Source organism: Trichomycterus rosablanca, chromosome 19 (assembly GCF_030014385.1).
Source record: "Trichomycterus rosablanca isolate fTriRos1 chromosome 19, fTriRos1.hap1, whole genome shotgun sequence".
NCBI lineage: Eukaryota > Metazoa > Chordata > Actinopteri > Siluriformes > Trichomycteridae > Trichomycterus > Trichomycterus rosablanca.
The window spans coordinates 20,483,480-20,506,801 of record NC_086006.1 but is presented as its reverse complement, the minus strand read 5'-3'; the positions used below and the strand labels follow the sequence as shown (position 1 = coordinate 20,506,801).

The following is a 23,322-nucleotide window of genomic DNA, read 5'->3' as shown; positions in this document are numbered from 1 at the left end:
GCTTTATGGTTTAATATTAAAATAAAGAGAAACGCGAACGGGAAAATGAATGAAAGAAAACGATTTACGAATAAAACAATGCAGTATGTGTTTCATATATACTAGGCAACACAAAATTCATTATACATATCGTCTTTCTTGCCTTTACATTTTGTGCTGTTTTAATGTATTAATAAAGAATACAAACGATGCCCTAAAACATTAAAACTTGGTCACTGTGGGTTTAGCTCATGTTTCTCCAGTGCACGCAGCGTCATTCATGTTCCGAGTTCACCATCCAACCGGAACCTAGCCCCGCCCATATGGTGTCGGATAGTGAGAGGTGATTGGCTGTGATACACTCGCGTCTACCGCACTGCGAGTGTTTATTGGCTGATGCTGTTGTCAGACGGTATTGTGGTAGGATGGAACTCCTGGCTGGAGCTGGTACCTGCATCTGTAGGTTTTAATTGTACCTGGTCTGACACTTCTGAGTGCAAGAGTCAAAACCACGTGTCTTTTCTTCTATTGTAATTTCTTCTACTTTAGTTAAAGGTGAGTACAAACTTCTATTATTATTAACTATTGTTCTGGTACAGTTGACGTCACAGTTTTAGGGAGAGGGACTACTTTTAAAGTGGTGACCAAAGTCCAAGAGCACTAATTAAAAGACTTAAATTTAATTGTATTTGGTATGGGCATATTTATAATAGAACAATTTCTGCACATGCATGTACTTACCTGATCTACTCATGAGTAAATCAAATCCACTTGCTGAAAGTCATCTATGCATGTGCTGTAATGAAAATAATAAGATTTTTGTACAAATGATTTTACATGGTCAGTTTCTCAGTGAACTTACCTGCTTTCAGTGATTTCAAATACCAAAGACGTGAGAATTCCTCTCAAATTATGTTGATTAAATGATTTCTAAAACATATTGAAGAAAAAAGCAGATAGCTTTTTTTTTGGGGGGGGGGGGGGGGGGGGGGGCATATTTATCAGCATTATCTGCAAAACAGATGATCAAAGAAATCAGGAACACAGCACAGAAGCAATTGTGGTGTCAAAAACTCAACTTGCAACATACTTTAAATAAACACTTAACACCTGAAGTAGCAGAAATGTTATAGATGTATTGAGGATCCAAAATAAATCTGACCCACTTCTAGCCACCAACTCCTCCTAGCTGTGACTGACCAGCTTTTCTTACAATTCTGTATATATCCTAACAGTCACATAAGGGTGGTCTTTGTTCCTGTAACTCTATCAACATGAGCCATGGGGCCTATTTCTTTGGGGCCCTTTTCACATACCAGTATGTTTATGTAGAGACATACAGCCCCCCTATCCTATACAAGCTCATTTCAGCTTGTCTCTGGGACCCCTTCTTCCAGAATCTAGAGTCCCCTAACATCTGGATCCATCACTGCAAGTTGACATAAATGCAATCACAGAATTAAATTTAAGAGTAGCCCCCAAGCTGGATATGAGGTGCTCTATTGGATAGAGATCTGATTACTGGGAGGGCCACTGAAGGACAATTCATTTGTTGTTATTCGTCAGACATTGTTTGGTTTTGCAGACATTTGAGGTCCATTATTTTGGATAATCATACCTTAGCTTTAGACACTACTTGAATGAATGAACAAATTTTTATATGATCATATTAAATGTTCTACTTGCTATTATATAATTTTTTTTTCCATTTCATTAATAAAAAAAAAAACACTTTGGTTCTAACAGGTTTCAGCAGATTCGTGTTCTTTGACTGTTGTTTACTAAAACTTGAGAAAGGAAATGTTTACTATGGAAGCACTTCTGTAAGTCGCTCTGGATAAGAGCGTCTGCTAAATGCAGAAAATATAAATGTAAATATAATAAAGTTTTTATGTCTTCGTAGATGTCAAAAATGGCAGCTGAACATATAAGTCACCCATACTGGCCCAGAGACCTGCACATTCCCAGCTACATAGAAAATGAACGCTCCATGTTTGAAATTGTTACGTTCCTGTTTTCTGTGTCTGGGCTGTTGGTCTTGTTGGCCTGGACTTTGACAGGATGTTGTGTAAGTGGAGAAAGACTGAGCAGCTGGAGAAGGTTAGCACTGTGCTGGTTTACTGTGTGTGGCTTCATCCATGGTGTCATAGAAGGCTGGTTCTCACTCTACTACAGCATCATTCCAGGAGACCAGAGCTTTCTTTCCCAACTCTGTAAGCAACCAGACTCAAATTTAGCATAAGAAACTCTAGGTCTAAACAGATACATGTTGCTCCTTTGGTATTACTTTTTTAATCTGGTTATGCCTCTTTTTTTTTAGGGAAAGAATATTCAAAAGGAGACAGCAGATATGTCATGTAAGTTGCACATAAATGTTTGCTTTGTATATTTTATGTTTTGCAGAATGTTTTCTGTATTGAACTCTCACATATCTGTTTTTAGAGCTGATAATTTTACGGTGTGTATGGAAACAGTGACTGCATGTCTGTGGGGACCTTTTAGTCTGTGGATTGTAGTGGCCTTCTTGTACAATCGCCCCTACAGATTTGTTCTACAGCTAATTGTATCATTAGGTAAGATTTTTTTTTTTCTTACCAGTCAAAAGCTTGAATACAGAGTTTTAATTATTATCTGGGCTTTAAATTTTCATATAGTCTTGATTAATATGTAATTGATTATAGTGTGTTTTATAACCAGGTGATTGTAAGCCAGTTAATTGTTGGAAATAAAAATTGTAAAGCTGTTTCAATCACCAGATCAAATTCTGATAGATCACTAGTAAAACATTTAATATAAATTTGTACCAGCCCCCTGTTAACACGATTTTTTTGTCATCTTACAGGGCAGCTGTATGGAGCCGTTCTCTACTTCTACACTGAACACAGAGATGGGTACATGCACAGCGAATATGGCCATCCCATCTATTTCTGGTTTTACTTTGTCTTTATGAATGTCCTGTGGATTGTGATTCCTTTCATTCTTATCGTGGACTCTTGGTGCCAGTTATCAAGCTCTCAAGCCTCGGCAGACCAGAGAGTACGCAAACACAAGTCCAAATAGACAAGAAATGAAGTTTAGGAGAATGAGTGACTGTATTGTAATTGTAATTGTAATTAAAGCTTATAAACTCTTTTCATGTGAACATTTTTATAGTTTGTATGATTTATGTTTATGATATGAGTAAAGTATGCTCAGCAAAACATATGTTTCATTATTTTATATTTTCTTGGGAATAAACACAATCTTAATTTTATATCTGTGTAGTGGTGTTGTTTCTACAGCAGGGACATCAACACTCCAGTCCTGGAAAACCACTGAACTATGAATGTTCATTTCCTCTCTTTTTACAGTTTCTGCCATGACTGCTGTGGTACTCTAATAACTAAGTGTTATTTATTCAGTAATTAGTTTATCGTAATTGATGCTGTAATGTGTCCAAAGCCAACCAAAACACTGGGCAATTAAATTAAGCCACATTGCTGTTGCTAAACACATGTTGGATATTGTCAGTACTACCTTGGTCCATTCTGACCGAATATATATTAACAATATATAACAATATTTATATTATTTAATATATATATATATATATATATATATATATATATATATATATATATATATATATAAAAGAGATCATTGTAAAAAATTATCAGCTGCTAATTGACTAAATCGTCGAAAATCTACCAGAACACTTCGTCAGTTGCAAAGCTAGAATCTCTGCATTTTTGCATGACATAATGTTGCATAACTCTTAACTGCACAAGCATGACTATACAAAACATAATATTTAACAGAGTATTTCTAAAGCGACTCGTCAGAGACTAGACACGTGACTTCTCATTCATTTTCACCGCCGAAATAGCTCAGTTGGGAGAGCGTTAGACTGAAGATCTAAAGGTCCCTGGTTCGATCCCGGGTTTCGGCATTTTGAATCGCTTGTAAACTGAAAGCGCCCCTTCAATAGGTGTTTTAAGCGTGAAGGCCAGTCTATTAATGAAACAGTACTCTTTCTTATTTAATACATAATTAAAAGAGAATAACAACCGATATTTAAAAACAAAACAATAAGTATTGATTTTATTTAGATTATCGAGAGATGTAGAGAAAAGGTTGTACTTACTGGCTGTTTACACTGTGCCTGGTGTGGGCTAAAATGTACAGGTGCAATAGATTGATTATGATAAGAGTGTTTAAGTTTTGTTGACTAATGTATGTAAATATGTGTGTGGTAGTTTAGATGCTCATCTCTGTTCTGTTTTAAGCAGTAGAGTTTCTGCTATAGATGTCGAGACTGAGATGATAACAGTGCCATTTCATTCTCCTGGTTTTAGGTCGTCTTTTAACTCGGGACTCTACAGTGCCTTACATTAAAAGCACTACCTAACACGAACAACAATATTTAAAACAGCATAAAGAGTCGTCCCTGGGTGGGCTCGAACCACCAACCTTTCGGTTAACAGCCGAACGCGCTAACCGATTGCGCCACAGAGACATATCGCTGCCCTTTACCAACCTCAGATATGACGGTCCAGTTATCTGACCGTTCAGAAAAAGTTAATTACTTGACAACAGAAAAACATTTTTATTTTATCTCCGGGCAGGACGAGAGCTAATAAAATGCTGTTTAATTTAATAAGCTATGTTAATTTTAATACCGTTGATAAAGAGCTTGTACAATTGAATATAGTATTTCTTGGCGCTAACCGCTATCGCCTCTATAACCTAACACAAAACATAGATACTCCACATTTACAGTATCATTCTGTTATAACGCCCTGTATTTGTAAACGAACTGTAGTTATAAAAGAGATAGTTATAAAATAAAAGCAATAAGCCACTCGAGACCGTGCGTTACTGCTATGATTTTATCACAGGGAAAGACGTTTTAGGCACGACGCGATGATAAAATCGCAGTAAGGCACGGTCTCGAGTGGCTTATTGCTTTATTTTAAAACGGATAGTTCCGGTCCTAAAATCTGATTGGCTGAGCCGCGTTCGAAGCCGTTGTAAAATTCCCAACATACGCACACCTGTGACCGCCTCACATCATTCCATATTAATACGCTACTGACGCTACGTTGTATTTTGTTATATTTTATGTTGACCGCCGTCTACAATACTTCTTTAGAAATTAGTTTCTAGTATCCACCCTGGCTTGGTGTTACCTGTCTGGCTTCTGTTTTTGTTGAGGCCTCCTGGCAATAAATGCTAATCTCAGAGTGTGTGTGTGTGTGTGTGTGTGTCAAGAAGAGCAGAAAAGTTTGTAAGACTGTAAGAATGTATATAGCACTTATTCATTGTTTTGTTTGTTTGTTTTTGCTAGTTTTCACTCACAATTATATTCTCAGACTCTGGAGCACATAAATACAGTGATCGTAGAAACTAATACATGTGCTGGCATGTTTTGTACCAGTCAACCAAGCAACCAAGCAAGAGTCATTATCTCTTATAGTCTTTCTGTCCACTTAAAGCAGTTTATCTATTCTTTTTGACTTCTACTATCAACACTGTATTCCCACCGACAGAACTGTCAATGGTTTTGGTTTTTGCACAATCCTTTGTAAACTTTACAAATTCTCCAGTAATAGTCAGCTTTTGATTGGCACCACTAACCATGCCACACAGCAGACGACAATAACACAAGGCAAATGATTTTTACCAAAGAGGACTGATTTTTAATTAATAATTTGTATCTGCCTAAAGGTTATAAACTGTATGAGATCATTTGCTGACTTTCCAGAGAAAACCTGGAAAAAAGAGGACCTAAAATTGCTGTGTTAGATCTTTGAAACTGGTAGCTACAAAAGCAACTGAGCAAAAACTGCACATACCTATAACACCATAGCACAAGTTCAAGAACTGGTGCTTAGCCAGGAGGACAAACCTCAGACCACACCAGTTAATACATCACATTTTTAGGGAAACTGAACTTAGCCAATCAAATTATTCAGTGTCCAAAAAAAAATTTATCAACATTTGCCATAGCATTATCCCTTCACCACCAAACTCTATAATTGGCACAATGCAGTCAGGCAGGTGACATCCATCTGGCATTCGCCAAACCCAGTCTTGTCCACCAGACTGCCAAAGAGAAGCCTGATGCATCACTACACAGAACACGTTTTCACTGTTCCAGAGTCTGGTGAAGACGCGTTTTACATTACTCCATCTGACACTTGTCCGTGTGCTTGGTGATATACAGTATATACGTACGAAAATTGAAATAATACAAGAAGTTTGTAAAGTACAGTGTATCACAAAAGTGAGTACACCCCTCACATTTCTGCAAATATTTTATTATATCTTTTCATGGGACAACACTATAGAAATAAAACTTGGATATACGTAACTTAGAGTAGTCAGTGTACAACTTGTATAGCAGTGTAGATTTACTGTCTTCTGAAAATAACTCAACACACAGCCATTAATGTCTAAATGGCTGGCAACATAAGTGAGTACACCCCACAGTGAACATGTCCAAATTGTGCCCAAAGTGTCAATATTTTGTGTGACCACCATTATTATCCAGCACTGCCTTAACCCTCCTGGGCATGGAATTCACCAGAGCTGCACAGGTTGCTACTGGAATCCTCTTCCACTCCTCCATGATGACATCACGGAGCTGGTGGATGTTAGACACCTTGAACTCCTCCACCTTCCACTTGAGGATGCGCCACAGGTGCTCAATTGGGTTTAGTCCATCACCTTTACCTTCAGCTTCCTCAGCAAGGCAGTTGTCATCTTGGAGGTTGTGTTTGGGGTTGTTATCCTGTTGGAAAACTGCCATGAGGCCCAGTTTTCGAAGGGAGGGGATCATGCTCTGTTTCAGAATGTCACAGTACATGTTGGAATTCATGCTTCCCTCAATGAACTGCAGCTCCCCAGTGCCAGCAACACTCATGCAGCCCAAGACCATTATGCTACCACCACCATGCTTGACTGTAGGCAAGATACAGTTGTCTTGGTACTTCTCACCAGGGCGCCGCCACACATGCTGGACACCATCTGAGCCAAACAAGTTTATCTTGGTCTCGTCAGACCACAGGGCATTCCAGTAATCCATGTTCTTGGACTGCTTGTCTTCAGCAAACTGTTTGCGGGCTTTCTTGTGCGTCAGCTTCCTTCTGGGATGACGACCATGCAGACCGAGTTGATGCAATGGTCTGAGCACTGACAGGCTGACCTCCCACGTCTTCAACCTCTGCAGCAATGCTGGCAGCACTCATGTGTCTATTTTTTAAAGCCAACCTCTGGATATGACGCCGAACACGTGGACTCAACTTCTTTGGTTGACCCTGGCGAAGCCTGTTCCGAGTGGAACCTGTCCTGGAAAACCGCTGTATGACCTTGGCCACCATGCTGTAGCTCAGTTTCAGAGTGTTAGCAATCTTCTTATAGCCCAGGCCATCTTTGTGGAGAGCAACAATTCTATTTCTCACATCCTCAGAGAGTTCTTTGCCATGAGGTGCCATGTTGAATATCCAGTGGCCAGTATGAGAGAATTGTACCCAAAACACCAAATTTAACAGCCCTGCTCCCCATTTACACTTGGGACCTTGACACATGACACCAGGGAGGGACAACGACACATTTGGGCACAATTTGGACATGTTCACTGTGGGGTGTACTCACTTATGTTGCCAGCTATTTAGACATTAATGGCTGTGTGTTGAGTTATTTTCAGAAGACAGTAAATCTACACTGCTATACAAGCTGTCCACTGACTACTCTAAGTCATATCCAAGTTTCATGTCTATAGTGTTGTCCCATGAAAAGATATAATGAAATATTTGCAGAAATGTGAGGGGTGTACTCACTTTTGTGATACACTGTATGTGTTTCAATTCATTTCAATTATGCTACAAAAATGCAAATACACAGACTATATCTTTGTATTAATAAATATAAATGTTTTTATTAGCATACATCCATCATGCATAAGGCAACATTACTGTTAGTTGGTTCCAGAACAATAAAGGTGACAGTGTGTTGTTCAAAATGCATGTCACATTTAAGTATACTATGGATTGCACACGCTTATTTCAATTACACATTTGGTATTTTTATGTTTTGATCCTTTACCTTTTACTCTAAATCTTGTGCAAATCCTTACATGAACATTTTGCTTAACCTTTGTCCAAGTTTACTGTTAAACTCTTTCGCTTTTATGTTCACTTGTTTCAAGGCTTTTTGTGCTGAGGCAGAATCTGGCTGGAGTTCTAAGACCTTTCCAAACGCTTGACGTGACTCCTCAAAGTCCTCCAACTGCAGGCACGCTTGGCCAAAACGATACCAGGCTTTAATACTGGCTGGATCAAGTACAGTGGCTTTCCTGCTGCTGTCCTTGGCCTTTGCCGGCTGACCAAGCTTGAGCTGGCACAGGGAAAGATTGGAGTGGAGTTCTGCTTTCATAGTTCTATACTCCTCCTCAGTTGGTACTTGGGTAACTATTAGCTCTTTGTCTGTATTCATTTCTTCTTTTTTATTTTGTGTAGTCAAATCTTTTGAATCTTGGTTTCCACATTTATTCACCTCCAAGTGTTCTCCTTTTTTATCTCTGGTATGTCCCTTTAGTGTGATGACCAGTTTAACAGCACTGCAGTAGGAATGCGCTGCCCCCCAAATGTCTCCTTTGCTAAACCGCTGGCTGCCCCGTTGTTTATGAGATAGAGCCCAGCCCCATTTTTCTGTGGGGGACATCTGCCAAGACTCCATCCCAGGGGTAAATGAGTGAAGGTGAAGAAGAAAACACTGGTTAGACTGTCCATTTTTTGCAGTATTCTCTGACTGGGAAGAATGGGCATCACTGCATACTGGTTTGAAATTCCCTTGATAAGCATTTACTGTGAGCTGCAAAAAGAAAATAATTCAGTAAAAATTCATAAACTACTGACTACATTTCTCTTATATTCTGAATAAAAATCATGTCAGAGCATTTAATTACAGAAAATGACATCTGGCCAAAATAACTAAATGTAGTGTTTTCAGTCCTTCTGGAACATGAATACCACCCATGATCACAACCACAATACAGTATTAACTTAAGAACAAATATGTAAAGAATAAGAGAGAATTAAACTGACCTGACCGGTCTCTCCAGCCCTCATTCCTTCCAGACAGGCCTCTATAATGTCACAGTGTCCCTCACCCATGCGCAACAGGACCCAACTGTCAAGTGGAACCTGCAGCACTGAATCCGGTGAGCGAGGATGCTCTGTGACTTTCACCGACTCAGAACTAACCACCGGCTCTGTCTTATTCAAGGTCTGTGGTTGGGTATTCTGCTTAGGGTCGTTCTGGAGAGATACTAGGATCTTACATATAGATCCTAATAGAGGTGTATGGTCTCCTCCTTTTCTCTGTCCTATCCATTTCCTTTGTACCTCCCAAAGACCAGCAGGACTTACTGATACCCATGTCGTGACACCTTCTTCAGATGTTGTGGCCATAGGTGTTTCCATACAGCTAAATTGTAAATAAATAAATAAATAAATAAATAATAATAACATGAGTCATAGGCACAGACCTTAAACCTGTGTAAGCATGTACAACTAAAAGAGTTATTAATAAATAATTCGGAGTTTGGAGATGCCAATGTTTGGCATGTATAGCAAAAGTTTGTTTTAATTTATGTTTACTTTAGTGCAGTTTAGAACAAGACAGCTCTTTTACATGCAACATTAATTTACTGGTTTAACACTTCGATATATACAAGAATATAGAACCTACCGTGCACGCAATATAATAAATCCACTTGCTTTTTATATATTATGTATTTATATATTTTATATATTACATTACTTACAAATAGCAAACAACCGTGTTTAACTATTATTCAGAATGATCATGTTAAGTCCCTCGTCCTTTACGTTTCCGACAATCTGTTGACCCACTCAGCTCTTCATCGCCTCCACAGGGCTGGAGGTTCTACACATTTTGAGATGAATGTTTTCAGGTTTGGCACAAGATGTCATAATTCCCTAGATTTCCACTCGTGTATTAATCACAGTCGAAACAAACCAAAATTTTCACTTTAGAGCAGCGATTCTAAGCATGTTTTAGCCAATAGCTGAAATATAATGGCTTATATTTTAGGACAACACTACAATCCTACCCTTGATCCCATGAGTCTTATTCTAGTGCTTTTAACTTAGAGAGGTACATACTCCACTGAATGTTAGTTGTGTAACAGGAGCGAATTAAGACAATAATAGTTTTCCAAACCTTGATTAAAGTTATTTTAACAGATCTTCCACACCTGGGCTGCTCAGGTGGTGCAGCGGTAAAAACACACGCTGCAACCAGGCTGGGATCTCGAATACATCGTATAGAATCTCAGCTCTGCCTTGCCAGCTGACGGCTGAGCGGCCACATGAACAACGATTGGCCTGTTGTTCAGATGGGCGGGACTAAGCCGGATGGGGTCTCTCTCTGTCAGACTGGTGCAATTACGACCTCTGCTGGCTGATTAGAGGCGCCTGCACAGAGATGAGGAAGGAGTGCTCTTAGGGTGTGTCTCTCCGTACACAACGCTAGGTGGTGCAACGCTCGTCAATGTGTGGGTAATAAGATGCATGCGGCTTGCTGCCCACGTGTCACTTGATAATCAGGTGGACAAGACACTATTCATTCCCACGAGTTCATTAGAACAAGACTACTTTAACATTTTATGGAATTAATTTCTAGTCTATTAAATTTAAACAAGCTAAAAAGTTGTTTTTAAATCTAACCAACTATACTGACACTATTACCTTTTAATACATAAAGGCATAAATGTATTTTATCAAGTGTAACCCACATTACACACTACAACTCGTATACTGACACTTTTACCTTTTATTACATAATAAAAACAGATTTTTGTTCATGACTTCAATAGCATTAAAAGTATTCAGCATATTAAGAACTTCAATAGCTTCTAAAATGTTCATCAAATTGCTCCAAAACAAGTTGTATTTTATCAAGTGTGACCCACATTACATACTACAACTCTTATACTGACACTTTTAACTTTGAACACATAATAAAAAACTGATTTTTATTTATATTTTCAATAGCATTAAAAGTATTCAGCATATTAATAACTTCAATAGCTTTTAAATTATTCATCAAATTGCTCCAAAAAAGTTGTATTTTCATCAAGTATCAAGTGTAACCCACATTACACACTACAACTCTTATACTGACACTTTTAACTTTGAACACATAATAAAACACAGATTTTTGTTTATTTCTTCAATAGCATTGGAAGTATTCAGCATATTAATAACTTCAATAGCTTTTAAAATATTTATCAATTTGCTCCGAGTTGTATTTTATCGAGTGTAACTCACATTACATACTACAACTCTTATATCGACACTTTTACCTTTTAATACATAATAAAAAACTGATTTTATACCTTTTATAATTGATTTTAAAACCTTTTATAAATTGAACATTGTTGTATCTTATTATATTTTATGTTGACCACCATTTTATAAAAGCAATAAGCAATAATACTGCTATGATTTTATCACAGGGAAGGATGTTTTGGCACGAAGCGGATAAAATCGCAGTAACACACGGTCTCTCGTGGCTTATTGCTTTATTAAATTGGTGTGATTAGGCTGTGGTATGTAAACATACCCAGTACACCATAGGTAGTTCACCTCATATACAGAAATAAGTTAACATACTGTATTTGAAGATCGGTCAATGCGTTTTTACTGCTTGGCTTGACCAACGGGGGCGCGCTTCACCAGAACGAGCGTCACAGACCAGTGAGTATGTGCCGAAGTGTGTGAGTCGATTCCAATTCTGATTCAGGTAGGAGGAATCATTTTAGTGGATTCAAAGTCAATTCTGTGCAGCGTTTCCTATTACCAAAAATAAAATGTATGTTGTGCAACCTTATTGTCCATAATAAACTGCAATAAGTGGCTCATCAAAAACTAAACATGAAGTAGCAACTACAGGACCTGTACTAAACAACCAATATTAGCTTGAATTTTCAAATAATGTAAAATCAAAACTCATTTATAGAGATCAAAACTCTATAATAACATCATGTTTTGGATTCTCCATTGTCAAATGAAATATTACATGCTTAAAGATGTAGAAACCAGTCTAGTAGTTACTTCGTATTTATATTTGTGTCTTGTTAAACCATTTAGATTATGTATCTTGACAGATGTAATTGATATTTCCTTTATTATGTCACTGTGCATTAGTGTGCATTAATGTTTTATTTAATGGCGTGCAATGTCCCAGTACAGTACGATATTTTATATTAAAGGGTGAAAAAACGCTTTGTCTGTTTTTAATGGTAAAACTTAATATATATATATATATATATGGTTTTTTTGTGTGTGTTTTTTTGCCATTAAAAACAGACAGAGCGTTTGACAGAGGATTGGGTCTCCTTTATCGTCTATGTACGAACCGAATCAATCGATTCTTTTGTGGATTCGACTCCCAGTCCACTGTGAGCGCAGGCGGGGGAAGCAGAGTTTCGAACACATTGTGTTGACAGTCTCTGCTAGTCGACGCTTAGGACAACAAGAACGCAGACACGGATGTACCCGCGTTTACCTTCGAGAAAGCGTTCCGAAAAGGTCGAGTAGAGGTGGCCAGTGAGTGTGGCAGCCCCGGGAGGGCAACAGTGTGTATGTATGAGTGAGTGTGAACGCGTGAATGTGTGTGTGTTCTGCGCGGGACCAGTTAGCAAAAGATGAACAAAAACCACCGAGCGCCGAGTAACCGGAGTCTGAACGCCGTGGAGGTGAAGAGCAAGGTGCGCAGCCAGATATCCACTTCATACACATCACTGCTAGCGGCTTAGCATGAGCACTTTATTTTGTATAATGTTTACTTTATTCCGGCGAGGTTTGTTGTGTTTAGGTAGGAAATTGTTCCATGTATTGGCTTTTGTAACTAGAATGTCCTGCCTTAGCTAGTAAGTAACTCTGTTAGGCTTGAACTTCGTTACAGTAGGAATTAGCTTTGGCATAGGAAGACATTTGCTAGCTAAACAGTTCCTCGGATGTACCTGTACCTACTAATCGGATCAGTTTAGTAATGAATCACATTGCTGTGTGAATGTTCTGGCACTGTACTGGGAGTCTACAGACTAAAGTCCATGCCCATCATCCATTACTAGCCTCTGTTATAAAAATACATGTTGTGTACTAAAACGAAACAGCTTTAAAGGCCTTGTCTGATATGCTTTTGACAAGATACAATTTCAATCAATGATAAACCAGGTATTTATGGCTAAATAACTAAAGAGAAATGGTCAAGGTGGCTGGGGGAGTGAAATCGGACGTTGTTACATGTAGAAATGCGTTCAGATCACCTGTGCAGGTTAGAACCCTCATTTATCTGATGGACTACATTTACATTTACATTTTCAGCATTTAGCAGACGCTTTTATCCAAAGCGACTTACACAATGAGCTGAACACGATGAGCAATTGAGGGTGAAGGGCCTTGCTCAGGGACCCAACAGTGGCAACTTGGTGGTGGCTGGGCTTGAACCGGCAACCTTCTGTTTACTAGTCCAGTAACCTTAACCACTGAGCTATCACTGGCCCTACACTGGACTACATGTTACTTTTCCTTTTGAGGGCGGCAAGGTGGGTAGCACTGTCGCCTCACAAGCAAGAAGGTCCTGGGTTTGATTCCCAGGTGGAGAGGTCTGGGTCCTTTCTGCGTGGGTTTCCTCCGGAAGCTCCGGTTTCCTCCGACAGTCCAATTACATGAAAGTCAGGTGAACTGGAGATACAAAATTGTCCATGACTGTGTTTGACAACCCTGTGTAACGAGTGACCACCGTTTCTGTCATGAATGTAACCAGTGTGTAAAACATGACATTAAAATCCTAATAAATAAACAAAAAATAATAGATCAAATAATTATGGCTAAATAACTAAAGAGATCTTGAATGATCTAGGTGGCTGGGGGAGTGAAATAGGACGTTGTCACATGTATAGGTGCGGTCAGATCACCTGTGCAGGTTCGATCCTTCATTTATCTGATGGACTACATGTTACTTTTCCTTTCACCTCTGAGCTATTACAATTTCCTTGAAATTCTTCAGCTGACTTGTTATTTAAGGTGTGTACTATGCAAGTCCTAAATGACACAACTCCTAGTGAATCTTCACAAAGGAATGCAACATGGTATTTTAGTATAGTAGCTGTCTGAATGAAGAAAATTATAGTTACACATTCTGGGTATTGTTGATAATTAATTTCCGCCAGTGAGTCATTTAAAGACAAATGGTTTTCAACAGCTTTACTTATTATCTGTTTCCTTATTTCTGAGCTAGTGAGATAGATTTAATCGGCATTTAGCAGATGCTTGTATCTAAAGCGACATAGAAAGCAAGCAATTAAAGGTTAATGTCCTTGCTTGGGGCCCCCATTTGGGCAACTTGGCGGTGGTGGGGCTTGACCCCGCATCCTTCTGATCAATGGTCCAGAATCACTACCTTTTAGATAAAGTGTCACCTCTTCATATTAATGCATCCAAGGTTCTGCAGCAAGATTGGTATCAGAAGTATCATTATTGGACAAAGAAAGCACTAATACCATGACATGACTTCTAACATCCCCCCTTTTTGTTTCTATCTTTTGTTATATCATCCTTCTTCAAAACAATCATACAATGCTGAAGGATAAGTCTTTATTTTGTAGATTTATGTTTCACTAGTGAGTGGAATACCAACAATAATCATAAAAATAATAATCAAATTCAACCCCACAAGTTTATACAGTTTATTCTCAGAGTCTAGTGCTAAAAATGCAGCAGTCCCATTGATAGTGTGCGGTAGAAGAGTTGCATTTCCATTCAGTTAGTTATGTCAGTATTGCTCATACAATACGCAAAGTCCAGACATCCCTTTAGTTGGTCACAGGGAGAAGCAGTTTAATTATAATAAATTATTTTTGGGGTGATTTTTTTTTTAGTTTCCCCTAATCGTATCCCTGCTCTGGCTGGTCCATGTACGGAGGGTCATGTTCTGTGTAAATCCCCTAGTACTAGTGCCAGCACCTTGTTCAGTCTCGAAGGTCACATTTTACAGCAGCAATGAGGAAAAAAAACATCCAACCTTTACTCCTCCATGGCCAGTTGTGTCTCTTAGATGCCCGGCCAGGTTGGTAGGACCACTCAGATTCTAACTCTCAAGCTTGACCTCTCTGACCAATGGTCATTTGTTGTTATGTATATATAAATAGAAAAAAATGGGAATGGGTAGAGTTGGTATCAGTGTCCATATTCTCTATCGTCCAAAACTTGAGGATCAGGTATCCATATCAAAGGGGAATAAATGGTATTGGTACAGCCGTGCCTATGATTTATCTTACAAGAACACCAACAACAGAGCTGCACTTGTATTTGTAATTTATCACACACCACTAACATAAAATATATTCTTCTATATTATTAATGATTTTGATTAATCTTTAATTACTGCTTCATCCTGTTCAGGTTTGTGGTGGATCTGACATTACTTGGATCACCTATAAGACAGTCATGGCAGTCCATTGTATGCCATAATTCACTCACTTACTCTCACCTAATAGCTGTTTATTAAATTGTTATGCATTCCCCCCTTTGCCCACTACTTAGGCATTTCCAATTCCCAGATTGTAACTGGACCGAGGAGAGCCACAGACTATCACATGCCACACTACCTGTTTCATATCTGAATGTTGGAATGTTGCTGATAAAGAAAATGCAACATTCTCTGGGTGTTTATAAAGTTTCGCTTGTTGTGTTTACAACTCTCCTGTTAGTCACTTTATAGATGTGACCCAAAGGGCCCTGAACTTCTCAAATACGAAATATTGGACTCCCATAATAAATGACCAGAATTGTAAGACTATGTAGTGAAGAATTTGTCTAAAAATATTAGTAGATCACATTGTAATTGCTAGATTTGAATCAGTGCATCTTTAATTGTTCCCAATACAGTTTGGAGCAGAGTTCCGACGCTTTTCTCTGGATCGCTCCAAGCCGGGCCGCTTCGAAGAGTTCTACGGCCTCCTGCAGCATGTGCACCGCATTCCCAACGTGGACCTCCTAGTGGGTTACGCCGACGTCCACGGTGACCTGCTGCCAATCAACAATGACGACAATTACCACAAGGCCATCTCCACAGCGGCACCTTTGCTCCGCCTCTTTCTGCAGAGAAAAGGTAAGAGTCAGGTCAGACAAGTTCAGGTCTGAACTTCAGTTGACTTCAGGGAATCTGTAAACCCACATTGCTTTTTAGAGTGGGTTAGCTGGAATTGTGAGTGTTTCAGGAAGTAGCCAGTCTGTTGATGCGGCGTTTTGGTTTATTGGTGGTGTCAGATTTGCATATTGGCCGTTTATATTTCATGTTTGTTTTGTAGTTACCTGTAGATTTATTTCCTTACATAATACAGTGTATCACAAAAGTGAGTACACCACTCACATTTCTGCAGATATTTAAGTATATCTTTTCATGGGACAACACTGACAAAATGACACTTTGACACAATGAAAAGTAGTCTGTGTGCAGCTTATATAACAGTGTAAATTTATTCTTCCCTCAAAATAACTCAATATACAGCCATTAATGTCTAAACCACCTGCAACAAAAGTCAGTACACCCCTAAGAGACTACACCCCTAAATGTCCAGATTGAGCACTGCTTGTCATTTTCCCTCCAAAATGTCATGTGATTTGTTAGTGTTACTAGGTCTCAGGTGTGCATAGGGAGCAGGTGTGTTCAGTTTAGTAGTACAGCTCTCACACTCTCTCATACTGGTCACTGAAAGTTCCAACATGGCACCTCATGGCAAAGAACTCTCTGAGGATCTTAAAAGATGAATTGTTGCGCTACATGAAGATGGCCAAGGCTACAAGAAGATTGCCAACACCCTGAAACTGAGCTGCAGCACAGTGGCCAAGATCATCCAGCGTTTTAAAAGAGCAGGGTCCACTCAGAACAGACCTCGCGTTGGTCGTCCAAAGAAGCTGAGTGCACGTGCTCAGCGTCACATCCAACTGCTGTCTTTGAAAGATAGGCGCAGGAGTGCTGTCAGCATTGCTGCAGAGATTGAAAAGGTGGGGGGTCAGCCTGTCAGTGCTCAGACCATACGCCGCACACTACATCAAATTGGTCTGCATGGCTGTCACCCCAGAAGGAAGCCTCTTCTGAAGTCTCTACACAAGAAAGCCCGCAAACAGTTTGCTGAAGACATGTCAACAAAGGACATGGATTACTGGAACCATGTCCTATGGTCTGATGAGACCAAGATTAATTTGTTTGGTTCAGATGGTCTCAAGCATGTGTGGCGGCAATCAGGTGAGGAGTACAAAGATAAGTGTGTCATGCCTACAGTCAAGCATGGTGGTGGGAATGCCATGGTCTGGGGCTGCATGAGTGCAGCAGGTGTTGGGGAGTTACATTTCATTGAGGGACACATGAACTCCAATATGTACTGTGAAATACTGAAGCAGAGCATGATCCCCTCCCTCCGGAAACTGGGTCGCAGGGCAGTGTTCCAGCATGATAATGACCCCAAACACACCTCTAAGACGACCACTGCTTTATTGAAGAGGCTGAGGGTAAAGGTGATGGACTGGCCAAGCATGTCTCCAGACCTAAACCCAATAGAACATCTTTGGGGCATCCTCAAGCGGAAGGTGGAGGAGCGCAAAGTCTCGAATATCCGCCAGCTCCGTGATGTCGTCATGGAGGAGTGGAAAAGCATTCCAGTGGCAACCTGTGAAGCTCTGGTAAACTCCATGCCCAGGAGAGTTAAGGCAGTTCTGGGAAATAATGGTGGCCACACAAAATATTGACACTTCAGGAACTTTCACTAAGGGGTGTACTCACTTTTGTTGCCGGTGGTTTAGACATTAATGGCTGTATATTGAGTTATTTTGAGGGAAGAATAAATTTACACTGTTATATAAGCTGCACACAGACTACTTTTCATTGTGTCAAAGTGTCATTTTGTCAGTGTTGTCCCATGAAAAGATATACTTAAATATCTGCAGAAATGTGAGGGGTGTACTCACTTTTGTGATACACTGTATATTTAGCACCTTGTAAATGGCAAATAAGCTTCGAATTAAGGCCCCCTTATTCAGGTTAAATTGCTTCCTAAAACAGGAATAAACTCTCAAAAACATGGAAATGTTGGTCATCCCATTTTAAAACCGTGGGCACTGACGTTGGGACAAGAAGGCCTAGCTCCCATTCACTGTGCCAGTTGATCCCAAAGGTGTTCAGTGGAGTTGTAGTCAGGTCTGTGTATACCCCATGAGTTCCTCCACACCAAACTTATCTAACCACGGCTTTATGGATTTTATGGATCTCGATTTGTCGAGGCAAACCGTCATGCTGAAATAGGAAAGGGCCTGCAACAAACTGTTTCCCTAAAGTTGGAAGCATATGCTTTTATGTCATCATTGATCTGATGCATGTTAGCACTGGATATGGCTACAGACAATAAGTTAATACTTAAGGGTGTCCATATGCTTATTTGACTTTTGGTAAGTTAATTGCTGGTAGGTTTGGAAAGACTTGATGCACTCTTACTTATCGGTTCACTGGTATATTAGCTATTGGTATATTATCTTTTTCCGACTGTTATTGATTGATGTGGCTTTATCCCAAGTGTAGTTTGACTGGGTGTGGTGTTCCAGCAAAGAATTCTGTTAAAACGTCCCTTTAAAATGTAATCTTACTTTTTCCCCCGGCTTACATCATGCCGTCAACATGTGAATGCTTATCGATGTTTACTGAGTAATGATTATAGGTTATGTTTAATCAGAATGACATTGCCTTTGCCTGGTACCTGCGACTGAATCACAGCCTTGATGTTTTTCACAATAACCTTGAGTGTAGTATAGCTTTTATACAACAGGTTTGCAAAGTAAACGTTTACTGGGACAGTGCTAGCCTAGTGGGTAGAGTTGCGGGTTATTAACTTGAAAGTTGTGTGTTTGAACCCTCTTATTGTTTGTTCAGTGGCATCTTAATCTAAAACTCATTACCAAGTTTCACATTAACAAGTCACACATGCTTTACTGATTAATAAAGTGCGTAACGTAGTGAACGTGGCATTGATGTAGACCAGCTTATGAACCAGAGCTTCAGCAGACAGAAACAGAAATGACGTGCCACCTAATGACAAGTGTTTTAATCTGCTTTAAAGCTATAAGCCTGGAACCAATGCTGTGTTTGTGTCTACTGTACACACACAAACACACACACACACTGTTATAAATCTGTTTTTGAAGAAACCATAGGTACAAAGAAACCCTTGAAGTTAAAGTTAAACCCTTACGTTATTTGATTTGTTAATGCTGATGCATTAATTTCATGAATTGCTGCTGATAATATTTTATTTAGCTTTGCATTTACATTTGCTGTATTTAGCAGATGCTTTTATTCAAAGTAATTTACAGTTATATAGGAACACAATTTAAACAATTCAGGGTTAAGGGCCTTGGTCAGGGCCCCAACAGTGGCAACTAAGTAGTGGTGAAGCTTGAATCAGCAGCTGTCTGATTACTAGTCCAGTACTTCAACCATTGAAGTACCACTCCCGGATTTGATTAAAAGCAGAACCTGAAAGCGATTTGCCCGTTCTTATCAGTCCCCCTCTCATTCCTGTCATTTTCATCACAAACACTTCCATAAAAAACTTGAAAGCTACAATATGACTGACAATGTATCAAATAATAAATAAATAAAAGTGAGCCTGTTAATTAAATAAAGGCAGACATGTCCAGACTAGTACGACAGAAATGACACAGCCAACAGCAAGACCGTTATAAAAGCTGCAATACATATACAACATAAATACATATATAAATACATATAAAACAGTAGGAAACAATATTTATAATGAAGTTTTGCCATTACTAATTAACAAACAATGAATTGCTAATGATGACTAAAGGGAAAGAACTCTGACCTGCCACTCGTGGTGGCAATTTACCTTGTGAGATGTCGTGCCACTATGACACAGTTTACTTCACAGAGCCGGATCACATATGAAGAGCCATGCTATGCTCTATGTGACCCCACCCCCACTCGCACAGGCATCTGGACCAGTGCCGTAGATTGCGTATTGCAGCGGCAAGGAACCCTGTCCGATCTTCCCTCCCTCAAACACGGCCAGGTCAAGTACAAACACTTCACAGTGGTTTGCTGCCCCGTTAGACCACTGCACCCCCTGAGCGTCCTGTGAAAAAACTAAATCTGTTTCAAATTTAAATGCTCTAATTGTTCACATATTTTCAGAATATCAAAAGCATGAAATTTTAGCACCATCCCATAACACTCTTTTATACGTCATGTTTCACAGGGTTTTTATCATTCTGTGCATAGAATAGTTTTTACTGCTCTGATGTTCCGTCACAGGTTTTGTTGCTTTGCTCAGAATGGGGTGGGGGGGGGGGGGGGGGGGGGTATTTTTGGTGCAGCCCCGGTACACATGTGAATTATCGGGGTGAGGCAGTCTAATCCGTGCACCATATGACCTACAGACGCTAAGCCACTTTGTCAGAAAGAGATTAAATGGGTCAGTGTGCGACACTGCATGTGCCTGTGTTTCGATTACACGCCTGACGCTAGCATCCTGCTGTGCTCTGGCTCCGGCTGTGCTGGAGTGTGTAAGTCACACACCCACCAAAACCAACCAGCTCTTTAAAAAACAGAGTGTAGACGTGATTCTGTTTGTGTGTGTTAATTAAGAATATTTTGACTTTTTCCCCTGGGAGCATGTAACTGACAGACAACCACATGTCAGGACAGGACGGGTCTGTGTGCAAGGCTTTCTCCTCTCAAAACATCAGTTACTCAACCTGTTCCTGCTAAATATAGACATTTTTCACCAAAACATGTTCAGGGAAAATAAATAATGGTATTAACTCACCTGGTTTGATTATTAGTTTTTTATTAGTAGTGCTTTCTGTGTGCTGCCTTTTCCGATGTGTAATCTCAATTAATATTTATTTATCTGCTGCGATTCAAACTTGCTTCTTTGATTTCTTACGTACTGCCAGACTTTAGATATTATTTGTCAAAATTTGTGCTGTTTTGTGAGTCATGAGCATCTCAGAACGCACGTCAGGCCTCACGATGAACATTTATTAGGATTTTAACATCATGTTTTACACTTTGGTTGCATTAATGACAGGACATGTAGTTACAGGTTACACATGATTCATCAGTTCAAGTTCAAACACCATCGCAGGCAATTTATCTCAATTCTTTGGATGGTGGGGGGAAACCGGAGCACCCGGAGGAAACCCAAGCAAACACGGGGAGAACATTCAAACAGTGCACGTAGAAATGACCCTGGGAATCGAACCCAGGACCTTCTCGCTGTGAGGCGACAGTGCTACCCACTGAGCCACCAAGCCACCCAGTTTGTCTAAAGTCGATAAAATCATTGGGGTTTGGATAATGCGCTGATGTTGTGAAATGTTTTATTTCATTGCTTATAATGCTGACATCCTGCTGTGAATACCACAGATGTTATAACTAGAGATGGGACGATCGATCGGCTACGAATCGGTATCGGCCGATTTTTAATCAAAATATGCTATCGGCGATCGGCGATATTTCCTAAAAGTAGCCGATCCGATCGTGTGATATATAAAGATCACGTTAAGTTAACAGCTCAGTGGATTGATCCAGACTTTGAGCTACGAAGCACCAACCATCACATCACCATTCATCAACAATCGTACAGAAACCATCGTGAAAGCTCTTACGATGTAATTTTGCTGATTGTAATATTTACTTTAAAAAGATAATTCAACCCGGTCACATCTGAGTCGATTCTATCAGCACGTTATATAAACTCCTGGTTCACTTTGGTAAATCGTAAGCGGTTCTTACTTGTGATGTAGATGAGAACAGAAAACGTTACAGAGCCAATCGGAGGCAAAAGTTTATTCATTATCAAATTCGTTAGTTCAGGATCATCTGCTGAACTTTTAGAAAACTTTTAGCTCCTTAGACGGAACGAGTCTGACTCGGTTACAGATCTGTGGTAATAGCTTTTTAATTAAGCTTTTTAATGTAAGAGAGTCACACAAAATGTTCTGTAGTAGCTGGTGTTTATTTAAAACCACGACATTTAATTAATAACAGTAAACACGGAGAGATAACTGAGAAGAGAAACTTACGCTTCACATAAAAACGAATCAACTCATGAATCAATGAATCACTTATAGCGATACTGTGAACAAAGCGTATCTTCTAAAGGCACAAACACACACACACACGCGTGCGCTGCTCCGGTTTATCTTTACTGTGAGGCTCTTTTTAAGTTTATTTACTGCTAATCCACACACACACACACACACACACACACACACACACACACACACACACACACACACACACACCCGATCGGAATCGGCTATCGGCCGATGTCCCTGAAAGGAGATCGGAATTGGTGCCAAAAACCCCGATCGGTCCATCTCTAGTTATAACATGGCATTATAAAAACAAACAAATGAGCAAACAAACAAAGAATGCTGACAGCAACAGTGTATGAGATTTCCCACACACCTACGTTTTATTTGTCTGGTTTCTGTTCACTTCCAGGATTGGTTTAGTTGGCAAAGCCCCCAGTTTTTGTAAAACCCACCCCAACACCAAAGTGTTCATTCATAAGACACCCAAAGAACTTAAAGTTTAGTTATCAACTATCCTACCCAATATTAGAGAATCCAGAAAAATCTCAGTCCATACAGGGAACAGCCAGAAATCACTGATGAATAAGGTGTAATTAGCTCATAAAATGTACAGCGAATTTGAGAGGAGTCTGGCTCCATAAGACTAGCTAATCTAACTATTCCTAAACTCCTGTTGCCCTTTACCCCCACCCTGTAGACTGTCTTACAATTTAGTCCAGAGTTGCATTTTACTCCTAACTCACAGAGGCAGGTATGAGGTAAATGTTAAACTATTCCACAGCAATAAAACACATTGTTCTAAGCTCAAGAATGTTACCTGCATAAGTGACTTATGTGTCATTTATATGCTTCTGAATACTGGTTTCATATGGGTGGTTTACTTTGCTATATTTAATCTATGACGTTGTGAAATGCACAGTTTCAGATCAACAGTCAGTCTGTTAATCTTTAACACTTAGAATTTACTTCGGTAATATACGAGTAAGTAATATAACGCACAGTGTACGATGTGTTGGACGTGGGTGCGTACGTGTGCTCACCGGAAACTATTTTGCATACAGGAGTGGCCCGAAATAAAGTCAGTTCTCTAAACCTCTCACTCTGGTATGCGGTATAGCCTCAACGCCATTCGACGTCACGCCGCCCGAAGGTTTGG

The 23,322-nt window shown here is 39.6% G+C and overlaps 3 protein-coding genes and 2 non-coding genes across 5 annotated transcripts in view; 3 read left to right on the top strand and 2 right to left on the bottom strand.

The window, feature by feature from the left end:
• The first annotated feature begins 439 nt into the window (after positions 1–439).
• On the top strand, positions 440–3,232 carry ebp (EBP cholestenol delta-isomerase). The gene is made up of 5 exons (XM_063015833.1): positions 440–534; positions 1,883–2,192; positions 2,300–2,336; positions 2,422–2,552; positions 2,822–3,232. Exons 2-5 carry the CDS (start codon positions 1,883–1,885, stop codon positions 3,037–3,039), a joined length of 696 nt encoding a protein of 231 aa, XP_062871903.1. The 5' UTR covers positions 440–534; the 3' UTR covers positions 3,040–3,232.
• Positions 3,233–3,834: 602 nt separating this feature from the next.
• Positions 3,835–3,907, top strand: trnaf-gaa (transfer RNA phenylalanine (anticodon GAA)). The gene has a single exon. It is a non-coding gene; the product is annotated as a tRNA-Phe (tRNA).
• A 493-nt stretch (positions 3,908–4,400) lies between these two features.
• Positions 4,401–4,474, bottom strand: trnan-guu (transfer RNA asparagine (anticodon GUU)). The gene has a single exon. It is a non-coding gene; the product is annotated as a tRNA-Asn (tRNA).
• Positions 4,475–7,882: 3,408 nt separating this feature from the next.
• Positions 7,883–9,436, bottom strand: fkbpl (FKBP prolyl isomerase like). Its single transcript, XM_063015852.1, has 2 exons — positions 9,066–9,436; positions 7,883–8,832 (listed from the first exon to the last, which is right to left on the bottom strand). Exons 1-2 carry the CDS (start codon positions 9,429–9,431, stop codon positions 8,092–8,094), a joined length of 1,107 nt encoding a protein of 368 aa, XP_062871922.1. The 5' UTR covers positions 9,432–9,436; the 3' UTR covers positions 7,883–8,091.
• Positions 9,437–12,582: 3,146 nt separating this feature from the next.
• Positions 12,583–23,322, top strand: part of pard6b (par-6 partitioning defective 6 homolog beta (C. elegans)) — a 27,304-nt gene continuing 16,564 nt past the window's right edge. The window contains exons 1-2 of the mRNA XM_063015887.1: positions 12,583–12,757; positions 15,942–16,164. Of these exons, the coding sequence (XP_062871957.1) occupies positions 12,695–12,757; positions 15,942–16,164 (286 nt within the window). The 5' untranslated portion in view covers positions 12,583–12,694. The remainder of the gene's footprint in view (positions 12,758–15,941; positions 16,165–23,322) is intronic.